The sequence below is a fragment of the Chelonoidis abingdonii genome, chromosome 9 (genome assembly GCF_003597395.2).
Source record: "Chelonoidis abingdonii isolate Lonesome George chromosome 9, CheloAbing_2.0, whole genome shotgun sequence".
NCBI classification, from domain to species: domain Eukaryota; kingdom Metazoa; phylum Chordata; order Testudines; family Testudinidae; genus Chelonoidis; species Chelonoidis abingdonii.
Genome location: NC_133777.1, coordinates 78,811,194 through 78,830,792, shown reverse-complemented (window position 1 = coordinate 78,830,792; position 19,599 = coordinate 78,811,194). Strand labels below are relative to the sequence as shown.

At 44.5% G+C, this 19,599-nt stretch overlaps 2 protein-coding genes across 3 annotated transcripts; both read left to right on the top strand.

Moving 5' to 3' along the window:
* The first annotated feature begins 1,024 nt into the window (after nt 1–1,024).
* SNRPA1 (small nuclear ribonucleoprotein polypeptide A') lies at nt 1,025–9,152 on the top strand. The gene is made up of 9 exons (XM_032765982.2): nt 1,025–1,195; nt 2,125–2,272; nt 2,882–2,960; nt 5,577–5,623; nt 6,369–6,471; nt 7,057–7,136; nt 7,665–7,740; nt 8,174–8,267; nt 8,876–9,152. Exons 1-9 carry the CDS (start codon nt 1,114–1,116, stop codon nt 8,932–8,934), a joined length of 768 nt encoding a protein of 255 aa, XP_032621873.1. The 5' UTR covers nt 1,025–1,113; the 3' UTR covers nt 8,935–9,152.
* Nucleotides 9,153–11,073: 1,921 nt separating this feature from the next.
* Nucleotides 11,074–19,078, top strand: SELENOS (selenoprotein S). 2 transcript variants are annotated; one of them, XM_032765984.2, is made up of 6 exons: nt 11,074–11,231; nt 11,945–12,079; nt 13,783–13,889; nt 15,486–15,575; nt 15,686–15,761; nt 17,900–19,078. In XM_032765984.2, exons 1-6 carry the CDS (start codon nt 11,153–11,155, stop codon nt 17,980–17,982), a joined length of 570 nt encoding a protein of 189 aa, XP_032621875.1. In that variant the 5' UTR covers nt 11,074–11,152; the 3' UTR covers nt 17,983–19,078. The 2 variants fall into 2 exon arrangements, with proteins under 2 accessions (XP_032621875.1, XP_032621874.1); XM_032765983.2 differs by having other exon boundaries at nt 15,686–15,764.
* The last annotated feature ends 521 nt before the right edge of the window (nt 19,079–19,599 follow it).

The following is a 19,599-nucleotide window of genomic DNA, read 5'->3' as shown; positions in this document are numbered from 1 at the left end:
AGCAGGAAGGTGTTTATGGGGACTGATATTGTTCAACACAAACTTCCGATGCTGTGTTTGAACTAAGCAAGAGCGAGCATCAGCACTTGTAACTGGAGGTGGCAGGGGCAGTTGCTGAACTGATGGTTCATGTATGTTCACGCTGGGGGAACGGTGTGTGATCTGTTCTGATCCAGCTGTGTCCAAAGGAAACAGCCTTTCTAGCCAGGATGCCGCCAGGCATTTCTACAGAGGAAGTTCTCTCACCCTTCATTACTTTCAAAAGTGGGGTAGAACAAGGCGTTAAGCAGCCCAGCACTCCATGGTCTCACGCACAGCTTTGCCAACGCACCCTGATCCTCACTTGCAGACAGCCCGACTATCCTAGTCTTGGCTCAGCCCCTAGTCTGGCAACACACCTCGCTCCTCACCTGGTGCTAGTGCACCACCCTGTGGGGCTCCCCGAAAAGTCAGTTTGACAAGATACAAATATTCTTGCAACAGAAAACTCCAGGCTTCCAACTGGGGGGACCAGACAGCAAGTGTGAAAAATCAGGACGGGGGTGGGGGGAAATAGGAGCCTATATATGAAAAAGACCCAAAAATCGGGACTGTCCCTATAAAATCAGGACATCTGGTCACCCTATTTCCACCTGACCTCTCCTCAGCGCCAGCCAGCCAGAGACTCGGCTTCATGTGATCCCAGGCAAGCCCACACGTCGCAGGGGGGCGGGGTCCCACGCGCGTTTTTTGCATTTTGAAGGCACTTTGCGTACAAGCCACTCAGCGGCGTTACCTTGTCTCGTACCTTCCCACCTCCGTAAGGCCAACAGGCACCACTGTGCTCGGAGCTGCCTAACCCGCCCAGAGGCTTTCACCGAGCGACTCGCGCCGCAAGCCCCACGTCAAATCACTCCGGGCAGCCTTGATTTCAAGTGAAGGCGGGGGCTGCCTCCGTTGCCATGGCGTTGGGAGGCGGGGCCCAGAAGCGGGCGCTCGCGGGCTCGGCGCTCGGCCTGTGCCTGCCGGTTCGGGGTCTCGGCGCTCGGCCCCCACGGGGCTTGTCCTGCGCGACGCAGCGCAGCGCTCTAGGCCCCGCCGGACTCGGGAGCGGCGTGTGAGGCGCGCGGCAGGATGGTGAAGCTCACAGCGGAGCTGATCGAGCAGGCGGCGCAGTACACGAACGCCGTGCGGGACCGGGAGCTGGATCTGCGCGGTGAGGCCCCGGCCTCGGAGCCGCGCGCCGGGGGCGAGGCCAGGCCAGGCCAGGCCAGGCCTTGCTCGGAGACTGGCCCTGCCCCGGGCAGGGGTGGGGAGTGTGTGTAGGGGGGAGGGGCGAGGCCTCCGAAGTCTTGGAGGGGTGCTCGTTGTTTGTGTGGTGTGTGGCTCGTCGTTTGTGTGTGTTGGTGTGTGTGTGTGGGGATGCGGGCAAGGGGTCGGGGTCTGGGGTGCGTCGACAAGGTGGCTGCAGGTGGGGGTGGTAGTGGCATGAATGCGCGTGGGCAGGGTGTGGGTGGAGGGTCGAGGGGTTGCTTTGCGCGGTCCCGGGGTCTGGTTGAGGGGGGGAAGAACCAAGGGTTCCGCCTCCGGCGTGAGGGGGGGGCCAGCAGGTGTGGTGGCGGGGGAGGGGTTCGGCTGTCCGGGTTAGGTGGGGCACGGGCCTTCCGGTCGGCTGCTGTGGGGCTGTGCTGGGGGGTAACCGCTCGGGGGTGATTGTGGGGGTTCAGGCGGGGGTGGGGAGGGGTTGGACAGGTGTGTTGTGTGTGGGGGAGAACGGCTCCCGCTCGGGCTGTGGTGGGGAGGGGTTCGGGCCGGGGTGCTGTGGGGAGGGAGGTCGGGGCTTGGGGTGTTGGTGAGTGGGGGGGTTCGCTCAGGGTGTGTGGGCGAAGGAGTCGGGCTTTGGGTGTGTGGTGTGGGGGGAGGGGTTCATGATGCGGGGGGGGTGTGGGGAGGAGTGGGGGGCTTGGGTCAGGGGTGTGTGTGGGGAGAGGGGAGCTTCACTTCAGTTGCACGCCCGGGGTGATGTTATTTGCTCTTTCTAACCTGGGTTTTCTGCATTCCTTGTTGAACCTGCTGCTTCCACCATCTCACCTCCCCCATATTGACTCCATCTTACCCTGGTCTGATGTCCCTCCCCTCTCCCAGGGTACAAAATCCCTGTTATTGAGAACCTGGGCGCCACCTTGGACCAGTTTGATGCCATCGATTTCTCTGACAATGAGATCCGCAAGTTGGATGGGTTCCCTTTGCTGAAGAGGCTGAAAACATTACTGATGAATAACAACAGGATATGGTATGGGGCTGAGGTGCTGCAGCGTGGGATAGCTTTGGGGTGGGTGTGTGGAAGGAGTCCCTGAGTGCAGCCAAATTTCAGCATTGACTTTTCCTTGTATCACTACAGTGGTGCAGTTTACAAATGGCCAATGGTTATTTTAATGGAAGAATGCAGCATGTTGCAATATGGAGTAGCACTGTAACCTGCTTCATTTTCAGCGTCCTTTACAGGTGCTGATCCTCATAACTCCTGGGTCAAGTCAATAAATATTATCCTCATTTTAAGGGCAAGAAAACTAAGGCATGGAGTTTGTAATTTGCTCAAAGCCACAGATACTCAGTAGCTTTTGTTTACCATTCCTGTGCTCAGACCAGTGAAAATGTAAATCATGCTCTGGAAGCTTGGGGCATTGGTAAGTGGGGCACAAAATGGATGTGATCGTAGGTAATTTACAGAATAAAGATCCAAACTGTTTTACCTGAAATGGGGTGAGTGATTCCAAAACCAGGTGAACCCTTGTTACAAGTATTACATCTAAGGGTTAAAATGTGTATGCATGTTTTTATTATTAAAATTTATTACCAACCTAAATCAGATTTTGATTATTTTTTTAAATATTAAATTTAGTCGGATCGGTGAAGGACTTGAACAGGCCTTACCCAACCTTCAGGAGATCATTCTTACCAATAATAGCATTGTGGAGCTGGTAAGTTACTGGGGGGGGGGGGGGGGAATCAGATCAGTTTGAATTATGCACATACACCTCTACCCTGATATAACGTGACCCGATATAACACGAATTCAGATATAACATGGTAAAGCAGTGCTCTGGGGGCGGGGGCAGGGCTGTGCACTCTGGCGGATCAAAGCAAGTTCAGTATAACATAGCTTTCACCTGTAACACGGTAAGATTTTTAGCTTCCACGGACAGCGTTATATCAGGGTAGAGGTGTATTTGTATATGTTGTTGTTGTTACATGGCTTTGTTGAAACATGAATAAAACTGCTTTAATGTATTAATCACAGATTATCTTTTCTCAAGAGGATAATTTTTGATATGCAGTGAAGCATAAGATGTTACTAATAGAAGGTTTTTCTAGGAAAGGTATAACACATTAACATGTAACTAGAACTTTTGGCATGCATAAAAGTGTGTGCAAGATTGTTTATGGGACTGTGGCCTTCATTAGAATGTACCGTTTGAAGTTGGATAGTGTGCTATTTATTACAAAAAGGTCAGATTTTTCTTTTAATTTTCCGTTTGATTAGGCTCATGCCTCTTTTACACTTTTATGATGTAAAATGGGCATGGAACTTTAAAGGAGAATAGGAAGCTTTCACAAGGGTCACTTCGTTGCTTTGCAATTAAACAGCTCCAGGTCAAAACACACAGACTGAAAGAAGCAAAACCTTGTGAATTAAAAAAACCTCAGATGCTCATTATGTAAACTTTTTTTTTCATGGCTGTTCAGGAATCGTATGCAATATTTTTTTCCTAGTTTTTATGTTAGCATTCACAAGCATGTAATGCAAACAGTTTTATTATATACCCTCTTAAGGCTCAATTTTGTCCTCAACTGTTACACTTGTGCAGCTCCATTAGCATTGCACAGGCATAAATAAGGGCAGATTTTAGTCCTTGGTGTGGGACTAGAGGCAGATTTGAAGTCCTTGATGGCATGGTTGGGCCTTGCCTACACTAAGTTTTATTGGCAAGCTGACCGACCTATCCTGAGGCAAGGGGAGGGGAACACCCCCCCCCCCCTTGGTAGCCCCTGGCTCTGCTCCTCAAAGCAGTCTCTCCCAAGGAAGCCCACTCTGCCTGCCTGTCTGCCTATGGTTTTGTGATTCCCTCCAAGTTCTCCCACAGCCTCCTCAGCTGCAGGGGGCAGCATCCTGAGCAGCTCTGTGAGCTGAGGAATGTCAAAGCAGCAGTCAGTCCATCCCCGCAGGAGAGGGCTGCCTGCTACTGTATTACTAGTGCACAACAGAAGCATTCCAAGTTAATGACACAGAGCAGCACAGCGCAGATGGCAGATACTTCCCCGAGCTTTGGAAGGGGAGAAGAGGAGGAGCGTGTGCTGCAGGGCAGCAAAGATCAAAACTGTCATGGCAGGCATTGTAGGATACTGGTGGAAGCCAGTTATGTGGACAAAACAAACAGCAGTGTCTGCACTGATGCTTTGTTGCTTTAACTTTGTCGCAAAAAGCTTTATGCCTTTCATTGAGGTGGTTCTGTTTTGTCAGAAAAAACAGTTTTGCTGCCAAAAGTAGCTTTTTGTAATATGTAACCTCCCTTGTTTTTTCGGCAAAAGGCAGTTTTTTGCCGACAAAACTTTGTAGTGTAGACAAAGCTTTATCTGCTTAAGCCAGGAGTTCTCAAAACTCTTTTTTACTGGTGACCCCTTTCACATAGCAAGCCTCTGAGTGTGACCTCCCCCCACCCCTACCCCAATAAATTAAAGACACTTTTTAATATATTTAACACTATTATAAATGCTGGAGGCAAAGTGGGGTTTAAGGTGGAGGTTGACAGCTCGCAACTCCCCATTTAATAACCTCATGACCCCCCGAGGTGTCCCGACCCCCAGTTTGAGAATCCCTGGCTTAAGGCTTATCTCCATGTGCTATTTATAGCCTAAAACTAAAACTTGTTTTACCTCTTCTTTCCCCCCTGCTCCCCTTATTTTGAAGGTATTTTATCCTAATAATAATCAGAACATTTAAGAACAATTGCTTCTTGAATGAAGGTTTATGCACCATGAGTACTTGAGGTGTTAAGTACTTGTTTACATTTCTAGAAAAAATATTTACAGGTCATTGTAAAAAAATTACACTTTCATTTGGCCAAATTTAAAAAAATAGTTTGAAATGAACGTGATCTTTTATCCTTTTTTATAGTCTGATATCCTTTACAGTAGCCCCATACTACCAACCATTTTTACTTACCTGCTATTTATGAGAGTGTTTGGATATGCTAGAGGCTAATGATCTTTCATTACAAGCTTTGGACTCCTGTTAAGTTAGAACATAAGAGTGGCCATACTGGGTCAGATCAAAGGTCCATCCAGCCCAGTATCCTGTCTTCCAACAGTGGCCAATGCCAGGGGCGTCAGAGGGAATGAACAGAACAGGTAATCATGAAGCGATCCATCCCCTGTGGCCCAGTCCCATCTTCTGGTAAACAAAGGCATGGGACACCACCCCTGCCCATTCTGGCTAATAGCCATTGATAGACCTATCCTCCATGAATTCATCTAGTTCTTTTTTTAACCCTATTATAGTCTGTTTTAAGATTACTTATTGTGTTCCCATTATTTAGGGTGAACTGGATCCTTTGGCAACGATTAAATCACTGACTTACCTGAGGTACAGAATCTTAATGTGTATGAACAGTTCTTTTTAATGTACAGCTATACTTACTTTTAAAAAAATCTTTCATATTATCTTACCCTTACTATTAGCCACTGGCTAAGTTCTTTGTTTTGAAATGGCTGGTTTTTCCATTGAGCCAGGCATGCGTTTTAAATTAATGAATCAATAAACAAAATGCCCATTAGTCTACAAAAAACTCAGTTTTTAATAAGTGAAATTCTTCAGTTGCCACCAAATCTGTCAAAGGAAATAGGAATTAGCCATTATGTTTACATTAAGTACTGTGTAAGCATATAACTCATCTCTATTGTATATTTTAGCTTCTCAGAATTAGATTGAGATCTATTGTTGCAAAACACTCTAGATTAAATCTAAATCACATGCTGTTCAGGAGAGGGAATTGCATCAAGCCAGGAGTTCAGTAAGAGATCATGAGCCAGAATCTGGGGGGAAAAAATGGAAAAGTTCAGATTTTTGTTTATTCTAGATATATGATAAACTATTACAGTTCATGTTTTCATTTTGAGAAGCATTTGAACTTCTGTGCTAAAATCTTCTGTAGTAAAATCTAAGCTGGTAAACTAGACTCTTAAGAACAAACTTTCACTCTTTCATAGAGATCAAGAGCAGTGTTACTGCATTTATTTAGCGTGCAGTCTTACAGTTTAGCATTAAACTTCTTTAAAAGAAGCAGTCTCCTGTATTCAGAATTCCTTTAAAATCTTTCTTTACTTCATAGTATTTTAAGGAACCCTGTAACAAATAAGAAGCATTACAGATTGTATGTAATCCACAAAGTCCCACAAATCAGAGTGTTGGATTTCCAGAAAGTGAAACTAAAAGTAAGTGGCATTTTTCCTCGCCTCTGTGTAATTAGGATCTTTGAGTTAGACATTTGTTCTTGTTTTATTTGACTGAAAATTTAATGGTGTTGCAATTTGTCCCCTCCCCCTGACCCACCAATGTTTGTTAGCTACATTTACATCAATACTGATGTCTAATGAAATACATACTTTGGGGCACCTTTTACTTCACCAGTTCATTGTTTCAGTAGCTTAATTCAATAGCTTAAACCACCGGTGTTTAAGTACAGTTTGGATCTTCTCAGTCCTTTTTAGTGCTCAGAGTACAGCAGCAGATCTTTAGTGAAAGAAATAGGAAATCCTGACACAAACCTCTACTCCATCTGAGGACGAAAAGGTGGGGAAGAACTTCTTCTGCGAAGTGTTTGAGACTGAGACTGCCATATTCAGAGTTCAAGCCTTTTAACTTATTGTCAAAGTACTTCTAAATCTAGCGTCGAGACACCAGTCTTCGCTGATCCAAGAAGTCTTCAGCCTATTTATTTTCAAGGAAAGAAGCTATGCAAAATGCACATGATGTTCCTATTGAAATTAACTTTGTGTGTGTGTGTGATATCGCTGTAGGAGCGTCAGGAGGCAGAGAAAATGTTCAAGGGCAAACGGGGTGCACAGCTTGCAAAGGATATTGCCAAGAGAACAAAAACGTAAGATAAAGAGAACCAATTTAAACTGGCATTTGCCTTCAGAAACACCACCTGGGTTTCCCAGTGCAGCGCCAGAGAGTAAATTGAAATGCCACTTGTTAACAGGATGTCTAATATCTCTGGTAGTGTGTCGCCAGATATGCTGGCGCCAAACATCCTAGTCTTGGATGGTGGTGAATACCATTGCTCAGAAACACCTTTTTTTTTTAAAGGTGACTTCTCATTACAGTCTATGCAGCAGAACTCAACTGTTCAGCAACATCCAAGTTAATGGCTTAAATCCAAAGCATAATCTTAATGCAGAAGGCCTGCTTCTCTTCATGAGCAGATAAAAGGGTGGGAGGTGAGAAAGCTGACCTGCTGGTGTTTCTGAAGGAGGCAGTTCTTCATTGTATCAGTTTGTTAACAAAGATAAGATACTACACTTGATTGAATGCAATACTTCCAAAGTTTTAACTTTTGGAAGTTAGAGAAGCAGACGTCATTCATAGGGATGCTAATAATATGCCTTTATTTTTCTTTCTCAAGTTTCAATCCAGGTGCTGGCTTACCAACTGACAAAAAGAAAGCTGGGCCCTCCACAGGAGATGTTGAAGCAATTAAGGTAACATTTTTGCGACATGATATACAGGGAAAAGCGAAGTAGGGAAACTGCCCAGGATCAGAAATGTAGTGATGTTAGGTGCCCTCCTTACTGGTAACTGCTTACTCGTAACTTTCCAAAGTAACTTTCCAAAGTAACAGAGGAAAAATGTGTTCTGCTCACTTATATACTGTACTTTTTATGTTTTGGGGTTCTTGTTGCAGAAATCTGTGACATTTTATTGGACTTCCTTCTTTGTGTTCTTTTCTTGATCTTAGTGACATCTTGTTCTGAGTTTAGATATGACCACAGACTAAGCCAACATACTGTGATTCTCTCTAGAGTACAGTTTTAGTTGACTGTTCTTGAAGCAGATGTTTTTTACATATTAATTGCAGCAGTTTGTTAACATGTTGAATGAGTATCGATTAGCTTGTTGGTCTTCCCCTTTTAGAATGCCATAGCAAATGCTACAACTTTGGCTGAAGTAGAGAGACTCAAGGGTTTGTTGCAGTCTGGTCAGATACCTGGCAGAGAACGAAAAACAGGTAATTGTATACTTTTTTGTTACTCTTCTGTTTTGTCACAGAGTGATTCAGTAATATAAACAGCATGAATCAAAAGCATAACTTTTTAAGACTTTGCCTGGAACTTGATATGATCTCAGTCAGGGGGTTGAGGTGGATAGTTAAAAAAGAATTGGTGTCATCAATCAAGAAAGATGAACTTTTAGACACAATGAAAGGATGCAGGAATATTAATTCATTTTTAGATGTAACACTTGTGAAGTATAGTTGAATTTGATTAAAATCATTTGTGCAAAATTTGATAACCTCAAATACAGAAGCTTAATTTTCTGGGTCAGTTTGCTGACCATAAAGATACTAGGTAATCTGACTTTTTTAGACAGTGGAAGACAAACTGAGGAGTTTCTCAGTGGAAATAAAGCAAGCTGCATGTCAGACTAGGCAGTGACAAGGTCAGATGTTACCATGGGTATAACTTAAAACTGTGCAGTAAAATAATTGAATCAATAACTGTAGGTGAATGTGAGAATCTTCAAATCATATACCCTATCTGAAAAGTGGGGATAAAGAGATTAGTGTATGTAAAGTCTTAACAGGTATTAAATAGCTCTGATGTATCCATTTTGTAGGACCCACAGAGGATGTTGAAGAGGAGATGGAAGAAGATACAGTTCCCAATGGATCTTAAATCATATCTTCAGGTGGTCTGAAGAATGTGTAGTATTGTATCATTGTCTAGGAATACATTTCCACATTGACATAGTGTTAAGTTAATAACATTACCCTTTTTACAAAATGTATTTTTGTTAGCTGGGGCTTTTTAGAAGTCCTATTGGTGTGTTTGAAATTTCCATTGTAAATTTTATACTGTACATGAAGTCCAATAAAACACCATTTCCTTTCTCTGCAGGCGTTATTGTGACAAGTTATTTTCTGTGGGCCTAAAATGGATTTAATATCCTTCTCTTTCTTATGTTTCTTCAAGATGCTTTCTCTTTCCCCAGTTGCCTTTTCTTTAACTCACTCTTGATATTTAGTTACTGGTGAAGTCTTCATAAACTGTCAGTTATTCAAATATGAATATAAATATCGACAGTGCTATACATAACTGCGGGGAAAGCAAAAAATGACACGTAAATAAAACTGCCCATGGTCTATATTTGGTTAGCTAAAATGTAATTACCAAAGTTTGAATTTAGTCAGTGGGCTAACACTTATTTTCTTTTGGAAAAACGAGGAGTCCTTGTGGCACCTTAATACATTTGTCTCCAAGGTGCCACAAGGACTCCTCATTGTTTTTGCTAATACAGACTAAAACGGCTACCACTCTGAAACCTAACAACAACAAAAGTTATACATCTGTTAACTAGGGCCAAGACCTCAGTTTTGTGTTATCCAAAGATCGCAGTACCAGTAGCCAATTAGGTCATTGGTTCGTTAATTCAGCAGTCATCCTTCTCATCAGCACTCATGCAGCTTGGTACTGTGAAGCTGTCTCCCATCCACGAAATGACCCTAGGAGATCTGTGTAACTTCTGTTAGCATAATTGCAGTATGTATAAAATCACCCATTGCAAAAACACTGCAATGTTAGAGCTCCTAAACCTCTGCACCACAATGCCTCTTCAGTCACTGTGCTTGAAGCATGCCTTTAAAAGGTCCAAGTCAGCTAGCCTCCTAAAGAGTAGTATGCTGAGTGATCTGGCATACTTATGCAGCAACACTCATGGTTGCAGGCTCTTCCCTTTGCAAGCCAAACCAATGAAGTAGTAGACTGCCGACCTGCCTGGGTGTAATGAACTAATGCCATCAAAAAGAAAAAACAGGACAGATGTGCCTTGGAGTAGCCTGATTAGGGGCAGCAGGGTGGGGGTCTAGGTAAGAGTGAGCATGTACCAGTGATGCATAAAGTTGTTAAAACACTGATCATCTGCTATTGGGAGCTCTGTTGAAGGATAAGCAGTAGTGAGTCCTAAAATGACATGCAGCCGTACAGAGGAGCATCTGGGGAGCGGACCTGGGAAGCTAGAATGAATGTAGGCAGAGAGTATCTAGACTCTGCAACTGGGGAACCTATGTGGGAAATGAACAGCAATCAGGTATCTGAGAAGATTGGCATCCTGCAGCCAGCAAAAGAGCTAAGAGATGAAGAGTAGGGAGACCTCCTTAAAAGCTGATGCTAGTGCAAAGGAGGCCTGAAATGAGGGCTCGGTGTAACCAGTGCCAAATCATGGCTGTCTCAGGCAGCAGCAGGGGTGTAAAAGACGAGGGCTGGCAGCTTACGCAGCAGGGGCTGCACTAGCAAATGTAGAGAGAGGAATAAATGCTGAGTTCTTCCAGGCCAGTCACAGCTATTCCTGCAAGCCACAGGCTGCAGGCAGGGAGCTATTCACAGCCATTAGACACAGGGATGCAGGATCTCCAAGCCCAGGACTTAGTCATGTCTCGGGGCCCGCGGGGGCCTGTAGCCGCTGTACCCATCACTCATTCGCAGGGGCAGAGGCAGTACAGGGAACCTCAGTAGTGATACAGCCGGGCTCCTCCTACTGAGCACCTCTTTCCTTTGATTGGTCTAGGGATATCCTCGCTCCGCTTCTTGGTATCTTATCATTGGGCTGAGCGTTGGCGCCCCCTGCTGATTGGCCGCAGCTTCGATCCCTCTTCTTTTGATTGGTCTCTGCCTCGTCTCTTGACTGACGCCCGCCCCCTGATCGTTCCTGTACCGCGATTGGCTGTCACCACCATCAGCGCTGTTTTCTGATTGGGGGAGCCTCCCCAGCCCCTGGCGACGTGTCGCCGAGCTCGGGGACGCGTCCCGGTGGGCGGTACCTGCTCCCGGATGTGGCGATCCGCTGGGCTGGCGCAGTGAACCCGGCTCGCTGCGAGGGGAGGCCGCGTCCGCCGGGATGGAGCTGGGCGGGGAGGCGCCGGATCTCGGCAGGCCCCCGGTGGAGCAGGAGGCGATCCAGGCCCTGCAGCAGTCGGGTGCGAGGCCCCCTGGGGCCGGGGGCGGGGCCGGGCTCTGGGAGTAACGCCCGCCCCGAGGGGGCCGGGTCGATGGGGGGTGGGCGGGAGCTGGGGCTAGCGCCGACCCTGGGAGCGGCCTGCCCGGCCCGGGGGGGCGAGAGGTGACAGGCCCCGTAGGAGTGTGTGGGGATGAGCCGACCCTGGGAGCGGCTTGCCCCGGCCCGGGGGGGCGAGAGGTGACAGGCCCCGTAGGAGTGTGTGGGGATGAGCCGACCCTGGGAGCGGCCTGCCCGGCCCGGGGGGGCGAGAGGTGACAGGCCCCGTAGGAGTGTGTGGGGATGAGCCGACCCTGGGAGCGTCCTGCCCTGGCCCGGGGGGCGAGAGGTGACAGGCCCCGTAGGAGTGTGTGGGGATGAGCCGACCCTGGGAGCGGCTTGGCCCGGCCCGGGGGGGCGAGAGGTGACAGGCCCCGTAGGAGTGTGTGGGGATGAGCCGACCCTGGGAGCGGCTTGCCCCGGCCCGGGGGGGCGAGAGGTGACAGGCCCCGTAGGAGTGTGTGGGGATGAGCCGACCCTGGGAGCGGCCTGCCCGGCCCGGGGGGGCGAGAGGTGACAGGCCCCGTAGGAGTGTGTGGGGATGAGCCCCGGGGGCCCCCTTCCCCGACAGCAAGTGGGAATCCAGCCCCAGCCTTGGCATCTCTGGCTCGACGCGTACGTCTTCTCTTTCCCCAGTGGGCTCGCTGCTGGCCAGCTACGGCTGGTACTTCCTCTTCGCCTGCGTCGCCGTCTACCTCCTCGTTCAGAAGCTGGCAGAAAAGATGAGAGCTCAGAGGAGGAGCCGGCCCCATGCAACTGGGGCGCTGCTTGGTTTGTAAATCTCCCTTGGCTCCGGGGTGGCGCGGTCGCTTGCCCTGGGCGCCTTCCGCTATTGAGATCCTTTACGGTGGGTCCTTGGGTGTCATAGCTCGGAGGGCTCCCCAAAGTCACAGTTTTTGGTGGAATCTCAGACATGTGCAGAGCTTCATTGAGCACCAATATGTGGCAGCCTTCCTGCCCTAAGGATCTTATGAACTCACACAGATGTGATACCCAGGGCAACTTTTCCGGCCCCAAAGGTGCAGAGCCCTCCTTGGCGAGGAGGTCAGTGGAGGAAGGCTTAGTGAAAGATCTGGCTTTGAAGACTGGAGAGGCTTTGCCAAAGATGGAGGGTGGCCTGAAAGGAGAAGGGAGAAATAAAGGAAGCAGTGAGGAGAGGTGCTACAGGATAGCATAGAATCCGGGGATAGTGAGTTTTGACTATGATCTTGAAAGCGATGCGTTCTGTATAGTGACATATATGATACTGTGGTGCCCAAATACTTCAGGGTTCATCACCATGGAAGATGAGCACCTTATAGAATTGCCAGAGAAACTACAAGATGTTTGATATGCTTTGCAAACCCTCCTGATTAGTATTTGCCAGTCATTTCCTTCTTCATATTATCCCTTAGCACCACCCACTTCATAAGTAATATGTGCGCGTAGTTGCCTACTATGTATGCTATCTTATCTCTTGAGTCGTGGCTCTAGGTTGTAAAGTGTAGGCTGTCCAGGCTTTGTTTCAGCTGGATTCCAGCTGCTGTAAAGCATGAGGTTCACTTCTGGTGCTCTGTAAAGAATAATTGTCCGGTACTGACTCACACTGACACCATGGAGCCTATTAAACTACCTATTGCCTTCCCGTTGCATGCTGGCTTTCTTTCACGGAGTAACTGAATGTCACTGTGCAATGAAACTATACAGGGATCTTTTTTTCTAAAAATTGTATTCCATTGTTGCAGGCTGCAATGGAAATACTAAGTCACAGGAAAAAAATTGACATGCAAAAAATCCAGTATTTTACACAATTGCTGAAACTTCTCTATCCAAACAATTGTTTATTCATGATTTAATACATATTAATATACAACTCATGCATAGAAAATGTTAATACTGGGATGTTTTATAAGTAGAAAATGCCGAGGAAAATATCTGAAGGGTTTTGGGGGGGGGTTGTTTTTTTACAAAAGGCAGCAGGGAGCGAGGTGGATACAATAGGTGGCCTTTTTCAGGCTGTCTGCTTTCTCTTTGGAGAGGCGGGTGTATAATATCTTCATAAATCATGTCTGTTGCTAGAGCGCGTTGGACTTTCCACTTTATTGTTATGATGAGACAAGCAGGAGCAATTGGAGAAGGAATGGGAGGGAGTCTGGACTGGTTTGTTAATGATTCCTGATAGAAAAAGTTCTGTATGTAAATAAGTGTTCTCTCTGCAGGAGTATGGGTAATTCTTACCAACCAATTTCAAACACTAGAATGGGAACTTTAAATTGTCAATGGGTCGGTTAACTTTAATGGGGTAATGATCATTCCAAAAATTCTAAATATGATCAGCAGTTGGATCAATGTATAAGTTATTGGAAAAGATTAGTTAGAAAGTGAACTTCAGCTACAGTTTCTTCCAGAGCCGCTATAAAGCTGTATGGTTACACTTTCGTATCAAGATTCTTTGAAAATGATTGTTTTGTCAACTTTTTTCCGTGATCTTATAGAACCTGATGTGGTGGTGAGACGGCAGGAAGCTCTGGCAGCAGCTCGCTTCAGGATGCAAGAGCAGTTGAATGAACAAGCTGAAAAATTCAAAGAAAAGCAAAGACAGGTAATGTGAGGGCCAGGAGGACATTTATTTAGTTTCTTAATTTGCAGTCCAGTATGTATGTATGTATGTATTTATTTTTGAAACAGAGTAGGTTTATACCTGACCAAATTGTAGAAGATCTGTGAACTCCTGGATTTCTTCCATATTCTGTTTGGAAGATTACCCACGGCTTAAGGGTCACATGGCGAAGACTGACGATGTATTCCATTTCTGTTACTTCAAAGACTTTTGGCATAAGGAGACCAGTTGTCTTAAGCCCAAATGCCAAAGAGCTTGGTTGAGTTGAAGCTTTGATGATCTTGATCAGTCAAAATGAAGAGATCTTGCTAATATGCAGGAAATTAATTCATGCTGGACTATTTTCACTATTTGTTCTACTCCTTCCTGAAGTAACTGACCTAGTTAACACTTTTTTTCTCCTAAAATAATACAATAAGAGAGAAAACTCTCTGTAGGCCTGATTCTTTAAAAAGTCAGGCTTGGCGGCAGTGACTGTGATTGTGCGTGCAAACCCTTTTTTATGTATGCAAAAGGGAGCTTACACTGGTTATATTAGCATGCCAGTTAACCACACAATTGCACGTGGAATTTGTATGTTCAATAGCAAGCTTAATTTTTCAGGAAATTCTGAGTGCCAGTGCAACTCCGTGAGATCTTAAAAAGCTGTAGAGTACAACTTGCACTAATGAGGAATACCACATAAGATAATAATCAGAATAGCAGTAAAGAACCTCACTAATCCTAGTTCACTTTATTTTCTGACTGCAGTCAATAGAGGTAGTAATATCTCTTTGCAAGTAATCTTCAAGTGTCCAAGTGTCCAAGTCCCTGTCAGTGCAGTTTGATATTTGAAGAAATCCTGGTATCCAAAGTCTAATGGAAAACTGTGTTCAGGAATAGCCATCTTTTAGGAAATCTAATCCAATGCGTTTAGACTGAGAGAGCCTTGCTTTCTTTGATTCTGGGCAAACTGATATACCTCTTTTCCTCTCCCTTCCTTAACAATAAGGAAGTCTAATGTGTTAACCATTATCCTGTACTGCCTATTAGATTAATTACTTTTTAAGAGAGATTCTGGTGGCATTTTCATATGCTGATAATTCTTTCTATTCATGTGAAAATATGCTTTATTCTGCTTTTCAACGCTTAATTTGAACAATACGTTTTCTTCCACCGAAAGCCTCTACGATATTTTAAATGCCTTCATATCCATGATTTGTAAAGATTTGCTTTCAAGAAGACCTCTTTTTTTTCTTTTTCTTTTTAGAATATACAAAAAAAAAATCTGGTTAGCTCTTTACTTAGCATTTCACTTTATTCTTTCAAATTGTTTTAGCACATGGAAAAGAGGTGCAGCTAGGATTTAAAGTTATATTCTTTCCCATCCCTGTGCAGTGTGGTTGGAAAGACTTGGATATTACTACTTTCGCTAAGGCAAGGAAAAGTAGGAATTGTATCAGTTTTGTTTCAGTGTTTGGTTTATGATTTTTTTCTATGCTAAAATGGCAGCACTTTAGCTATTGGCTTTTTGGGGAATTGTTCCAGTTAATTATACGATCACTGTTACCAATTCTTCTTCCCCTCCCGCCCCACCAGCTTGAAGAAGAGAAGAGAAGGCAAAAGGTAGCCATGTGGGAAAGCATGCAAGAAGGAAAAAGCTATAAAGGAAATCTGAAACGGAGCCAGGTAACTTTTACTCCTTAAACGTTACATGTTGCAGCAAATATCTTTAGTTAGATAACTAGCTGAAAACGATGAGTTGACAAGCTCTAAATAATTTTCATTTGTCTGAACAGCAAGAAATAGAATCCGCTGCTTCTCCCTCGTCAACAGTCCCGAAGCCTAAACCTAACAAAAAGCCTTTGCGAGGAGGTAGTAAGTATGAAACCTGGGTGTCTGTCAGTTATAGAAAATGAAATACTTATTTGGCTATCTAGATGGTTATTTTATGCATGGGTGATTTCTCTTTTTGTTGAGACAGAGGGTAAGCTTTGATTCTCGATACATAACATATCTAGTTAGAGGAGTCTTCTATATGAGCACTGTAGTCAATACAAAGTCCGTTGAACTTTTGTAGCCACATTCTAAATTTTATGGGGAAAAATCTTTGGGCCTTTCGTATGTTTCTGTGTGGAGAAACCTGACAGTATTACAGCCCCTTGAGAAAACTTTTTTAGCATGACTGTCTCCTGATCTCAGAAAATATAGACTCGTTTTAACTTTTTATTACTTTTTTTTTTTTGGTAACTTCCTTTGGTTCAGGCTTAATAAAAGGAGCCACAGCCTGCCTTCTGGTCTTTTTGTGTGCATCTCCTAGCATTATTTTTTATATACTCTGGACCCTCGCTAGAACATGCATCTATATAGAGCAAATTCACATATAATGCGGTCACAGCCATTGATCCCAAATTTAATTAATTGCAATTCATTTTAACGCGGTGCCCGCTATAACGTGGTCCCGTGCGTGAATCCCAAATCCTGCGTTCTAGTGAGGGTCTGGTGTACTTCTCTTCTGTGTTTTTGTTTTGTTTTATTTTATGCAAATGTAAGTGTAATTTTAGTTTAATACAGCATTTCATTTGCCTGATTGATCAGATGCCACAGTGATATCACTACTATAGATAAAAGCCACATAGCCAGTCTCCCCCCCGCCCCGCCCCCACATATACAATGCACCTACTTTCCCTAATAATAATAGCCTAATTTGGGACCAGTATGCTAATTGGTACTGCCATTAGTGATTGTCCAGATGATTCTACCAATGAATGTACCAAAGCAGAAGGAATACACCTTGAGAGTACAGCAGTGAATAAGTTACAGTAGCCGCACAAAGAACTTTGTCACAACTTTAATATGTTTAGTCAATAGTTCATTTTACTATTGAGTTGAAAATCCTACTTGAATGGGAGATTGACTGCCATCAATGCCAAACACTTTGTATGTTGCTTATCATCAGCATACTCTAGCAGTCTGTTACCGTGGAATGCCTGGCATTAAAACTGTTCTGAACAGAATAACAAAGAATGGGCTGCAGCTAAGCTAAGAAATTTCATAACATCAGTTGGCTCCTTCAGTCATTTCCCTATTGCCACCTGTCCTAGCTTCATCCCAGGCAAAATCCATGCTTAAATGACAGATTATGGACTTAGATGGCTATATTTTGCGCATGAGGTAAACGAGGGTCAGCTGAAGAATCCTGCAAGCTGTTCTAGTTGCTGAATAAAATTCTGAAAACAGAACTTTATCTTGTTCACTGGACAGCTAAACGTCTGTAATGATGGGGAAAGTAGTGGAGGTTTGAACAGAATAGGTTGATACTGAAAACTGCTCAGTCAGTATAGCAGAGAGGAGTAATCTGTCTGCTGATCGTGTATGGACAAAATAATTATACAAGACAAATGTGCAAGCCTGTATCTTTTCCAAGTGTACCCTTGTAAAAGGTAAGTGAATCTGGTATTTAACATCTTAGGAGAGCCAACTGAAACTCAATGTCTATGTCTGGTTTATCGTATGAAACTGGAAACTGGAAAAGTAAATATAAAAACAAAATTGTCGAACCCATAGGGATGAGAGGCATGCTTTTCTCTAACACCAGGAGCAATGCCACTTCTTTGCTTCTGTCAGAAGTTTACTTTACTTTAAAGAGGTTACAGAGTTTAACCTCGTGGCAAAAAAAATGAAGCTTAATGCTCTGCAATAATGAAGGAGCAGTGCCACGTCTGTGATGCAGACTTCGTTATGTATAGTGTTGTCATTGCAAACGACACATCTCACTTGTGCGTTTTGGAAGCCCTGTGAGTCTTCTGTCACTTAATTTCTCTGTTGGAATGGGCCAGACTTGTGAAATATGAATGCTGTATTGTGATATGTAACCTCTTAACATCGCCAAACTTCAGTTATTGATGACATGGACTGTTGGATTTTGTTACAAAGTAAATCCCCTCTAGACTGGAGTTCACCTCTAACTCTCAATTCTCCATGATTTTACTATCCCTGCTCTGTTGTTGCAGGTTATAATCCTTTGTCTGGAGAAGGCGGTGGAACCTGTGCTTGGAGACCAGGTCGCAGAGGCGGTCCCTCTTCAGGTGGATGAGGCTAACTTTACTGGTGTCTAACGACACTAGCAGGTCTAATCTGACCCACTGTTCAACTGCCTGCAGCTTGCATGTCACAGTGACTCTTTGGGGGCTTGGTTTAGTACAGGTGTAGACTTAGAAACAAATGTACATGATGCACAGATTGTTATGTGACAACTAGAAGCCCTGACACACTGTCACACACAGGAAAATGGTTTATCCTATTTTAACAGACTGAAGATTATACGGGGAGCAGAATGTCAATCAACAATTGTCTTTCATTTTGTCTAGAGAAACATGCTCTGTGGCTAAAGCACGTGACTCAGTCATGAAGTCTGGCTTCTATGCGTGGCTGTTCAGCAGACTGCCTTTGTGACCCGAGGCAAGTTCCTTAATGGTCTGTGCCTCAGTTTACCCCTCTGTAAAATAGGGATGTAGACTTTCCTCACGGGAGGTGCTGTGGGACTTAATTCATTAATGTCATAAAGTGCTTTGAGATCTTTGGCCAGAAAGTGCTGTAAGAGACCAAAGTGCTATCACTAGTATGGGTAAATCTTAATTTTACAAAACTCTCAGTGGGCACCTACATCTCCAGTGGAACTGGAGTTTCAAAAACCTGGGGTGAGATACAATAACCTAATTTTGTAGTGGGGAGCACAAAGGCATGTGGGAGACAGAGACCTGTAAGCATAGCGCTTGCCTGTATGATATTTCCATTCCTGAGGGCGCTTCAAAAAGTCTGACTTCATGTTTCTTCTGGTTACTAAGTGCTGAATCTTTCAGTGGGCGACTTGGAGCATGGCTCTAAGGGCTCAGATGTCATGGGTTTAGTACCAAATTCCAATGATCATAGATGAGTCTCTGTGACAAGCTGCACTGAATGATGTTGTCCTTATAAATGGTAAACAAACCAGTGAGGATCACTGATACTAGACAGTAGATGGGGGGTTCTTGCAATATCTTTTTTATTTCAACTATTTTTATTAAAACACTGTAAATATTGAATATCAGTGGAACTAAATTGTAAACTTAATATTTGCAACACTGTGGTTTTTACAGCATCTGTTTACATAGGAAGTTCCTGTTCTAGTTCAATAAATGTCTCTAAAGCAAGATCCTTCCTGAATTGTGTGGTTACATTTTTTGACTACTAATTCAGCATTAATGCTTGGCCTGACATTTTGGTGGTGCCTCTCATTGATTGATTTTTTTTATCCTTTCAATTTTCATTGGGGGCTATTTCAATGCCAAATGTCCGTTTTCTAATAAATAAATCGCCTTCAGGCTGAGACCAGGCCATCAGGCTAAAAACTTCGGAAAGTTACAAATGATGGAAAATGGGATAAAACAGATCCTCAGCAACTGAATTTTGTCCAGCTGTTACAGTTTGAGATCTTCTGCTGAAAAACATACGTTAAGGGCCTTGTGTTTGCAGATGGTTGTAGAAGGTCAGTAGCTGTTTCCAGGCTGTAGTCAATGATCTCTGGCTTTTTGGGGTGGTGGAAATATCTCGGGCTGGTTTACTTGAAAACTAAAAGATCTCCAAACAGAAGAATAATAAGTTATTACTTCTGTCGCTCTGATCCTGCAGTGGAATCGATTTGCAATGTTCCCTGATGACATCAGTGGGAACC

Excerpts from the sequence above, each read along its gene's own strand:
- SNRPA1 (XM_032765982.2), top strand. The coding sequence starts at position 1,114 with ATGGTGAAGCTCACAGCGGAGCTGATCGAGCAGGCGGCGCAGTACACG. Across the intron at positions 1,196-2,124 it reads CCGGGAGCTGGATCTGCGCG|GGTACAAAATCCCTGTTATT; the intron begins GTGAGGCCCCGG and ends CCCCTCTCCCAG. Across the intron at positions 2,273-2,881 it reads ATGAATAACAACAGGATATG|TCGGATCGGTGAAGGACTTG; the intron begins GTATGGGGCTGA and ends TATTAAATTTAG.
- SELENOS (XM_032765983.2), top strand. The coding sequence starts at position 11,153 with ATGGAGCTGGGCGGGGAGGCGCCGGATCTCGGCAGGCCCCCGGTGGAG. Across the intron at positions 13,890-15,485 it reads TCAAAGAAAAGCAAAGACAG|CTTGAAGAAGAGAAGAGAAG; the intron begins GTAATGTGAGGG and ends CCGCCCCACCAG. Across the intron at positions 15,576-15,685 it reads GAAATCTGAAACGGAGCCAG|CAAGAAATAGAATCCGCTGC; the intron begins GTAACTTTTACT and ends TTGTCTGAACAG.